The sequence below is a fragment of the Bombina bombina genome, chromosome 1, assembly GCF_027579735.1.
Source record: "Bombina bombina isolate aBomBom1 chromosome 1, aBomBom1.pri, whole genome shotgun sequence".
In the NCBI taxonomy this organism is placed as follows: domain Eukaryota; kingdom Metazoa; phylum Chordata; class Amphibia; order Anura; family Bombinatoridae; genus Bombina; species Bombina bombina.
In genome coordinates, this window is record NC_069499.1 from 840,563,970 (window position 1) to 840,566,469 (window position 2,500).

Sequence of the window (2,500 nt, forward strand, 5' to 3'; positions counted from 1 at the left end):
ACAATACTCTTTATACTGCAGTGAGTAAGCAATGATGGATTCTTCTACGCCATGAAACGTAGATGCCAGGTTTGAGGATGCCCGCCCTGAGTGTGATATCAGAGGTGGCAACTGCAATGGAAAAATGGAGAAAAAAATGGGAAAGCACAGCAGTGAAGGATCCGTGCCAGTGTGTTGGGCATCTCACAGCAACCAATACTTCTCTAGGGACATTTTTTTTCCTACGGCTGTGTACTTGCTTGGCATGCAAGTTTTACTATTAACAACATGAGAAGAAACGCTTTGTCAATAACAAACAAAAGCCAGGCTGGCCCTTTGATTAAAAAAAAAATATATATATATATTTGTATAAGCTGGATAAACGCCATAAGATGGATGCTGCCATTTGGTCAAGAAAAGAGGTGCCAGCAGCAGCAGGGTCTGGGATGGAAAAAAAGCAAATTATTACAGCAGTGAGCATCAGTTATAACCTATGCAGATATAAAGGGATCTTTAAGTGTTCAGGTATTAGAATTACAAGGTCACCTGGGATATCTCACACACACACATACTGAGCACACAGACACACACATACTTAGGTGTACACTCACATGCAATCACATGCAAAGAGTTACACAAATACTTCTAGAGCAGGTACAATGCAGGAGAGGCGCAGTTCCCCTAGAAGCAGCAGGATCAGACAGAGAAATTTATCTGCATTTGCTGTAATCACCAGGGAGATGAATGGGGCCAAACCAAAGTCTTTCTCCAGGTCTGCTTATGTTAGAAGAGGCTGCATCATACAAGAGGACCACAAACTTGAAGGCAGGCAGCCAAGGAGTGTGCCACTTTGTAAAACAGGATTGGCATCTGAATAGTATAAGCTGTGGGTGTAAACCTTCTGTTTATCCTGTTGTGCTGTTCTTTTGGGGAGAGGGTTGGGTACTTACATGGTTGATGCTCTATTGGATCCTGTTAGGTCTGTTGGCACTGAGTGATGGGCCAAAGGCTGGTTCTGAAAATAAAAAGGATACAATGAGAAAAGGTTTACACCAAAATGGTGAGGATTTTACAAGACTAAGCAGAAGGGTAATGCTGTTTCCCGTTGTGTGGGGCATTGACAACCTGACTTGGAATATAAAAGCCACACAGGATTTACAGCTGCACTGATGGCTTCTAATTAACAATATGCCAATCGTTGAGGATATTTTCATGTATTATTCTTAATAAATCTGCACCAGGCTTTAATGAGGAATAATTGTTTGGCTAACGAGCTTTGGCACACTATGAAATAATAAAGATTCCCATCCCCACACTGTCTGGATTACAAAGGCAAGCAATGCAAATTCTGTGTTTGGATGAGGCAGTACAGCCCTCTCAGCAGGAGAAACACAGAGATAGGCAATGGGTCCGGAGCTTACTGCTCTGCCAAGGGGCTTACAGAGCCCTAACAGGAACGGAGGGCTGGCAGAGGGTTATTAAACTCGCACAGTCTAATCTTAGCAGCTAATGTCTCCAGTGGTTAATTATTCTGCACTGGAAATGCTTTCTGCATATCTCATTTGCATCTCATTATAACAGTTTGTGCGGTGCGCTTTCAGAGTGGAGAAAGTTAGGAACAATGAAGGTATCTGGTTATCGGAGTACAATTCCAATTTTTGCCTTGGAGTTTAATAAAATCAACGCCTAAAGGATAATTGGGAGCTCTAACTATCTGGGATACGCTAACCTGTTTTCACTTGGCACGCAGAAACGGAAAACCTTGTTTTTTTTTCATAAACTTGTTATATTGCTGATAATTTGGCTATGGAAGATTACCTTTGTTTCAAGGAACTGGCATTTCTGGAGGGGATATTTGGTAGGTGATACATTTTTGTTAATAAAAGTAAAAGGAATTTTCTACAGAGTCTAGAGAGAAGTTCACATCTATGAGATTTTTAAGGGATGTCTATTCAAAAACCTCACTCACGCATTATCTAAACATTCAGGCTCAAAACTTTCATCCCCTGAAGGTCTATATCATTCCCTTGGAACTACCTACATTCCTCTACATAGAATTCATTCATTGTAGAAGGTGTGTATGTACATGTGATGGGAATGCACTATGGCGATTAACTTCATGAAACGTAAGTATGTGGGATCATTTCATTTATACATTCACTTATTTCTCCCTCACATGATATTTTGACACATGCAGATGTCGCTGTTGTTCTGTAGAAAGATTTAATAATATGCAAAACCGTAATGACTCTAGCTGAATATGAAACACACAAGCAGTCTTTTAAACAGAAGGACAGAGAGATGCTAAAAAGCAAGGAGGTATTAGCATTTTGAAATAAATTTAGACAATTATACCGTAATATTTACACAATATTTGCACAAATGTGTATTTTTATTAACTAGATAAAAAAAAAAGTGAAATAAGCAAAAATATTTTGAGGGTCCTTAAACAGATATATGTGCAGTGTAAACTCACTTATTAAATTATAATCTAGTAGAACCCACTGTTTGCTTGACACCC

The 2,500-nt window shown here is 39.5% G+C and overlaps 1 protein-coding gene across 2 annotated transcripts in view; it reads right to left on the reverse strand.

Annotated features, from left to right (window-relative positions):
* Positions 1 to 2,500, reverse strand: part of PMFBP1 (polyamine modulated factor 1 binding protein 1) — a 347,880-nt gene that overhangs the window by 279,825 nt on the left and 65,555 nt on the right. For both annotated transcript variants that reach the window (XR_008400176.1, XM_053699461.1), the window contains exon 2: positions 930 to 994. Coding sequence is in view for 1 of the 2 variants with exons in the window: in XM_053699461.1 (XP_053555436.1) it covers positions 930 to 994 (65 nt within the window). In the remaining variant the exon portion in view is untranslated. The remainder of the gene's footprint in view (positions 1 to 929; positions 995 to 2,500) is intronic.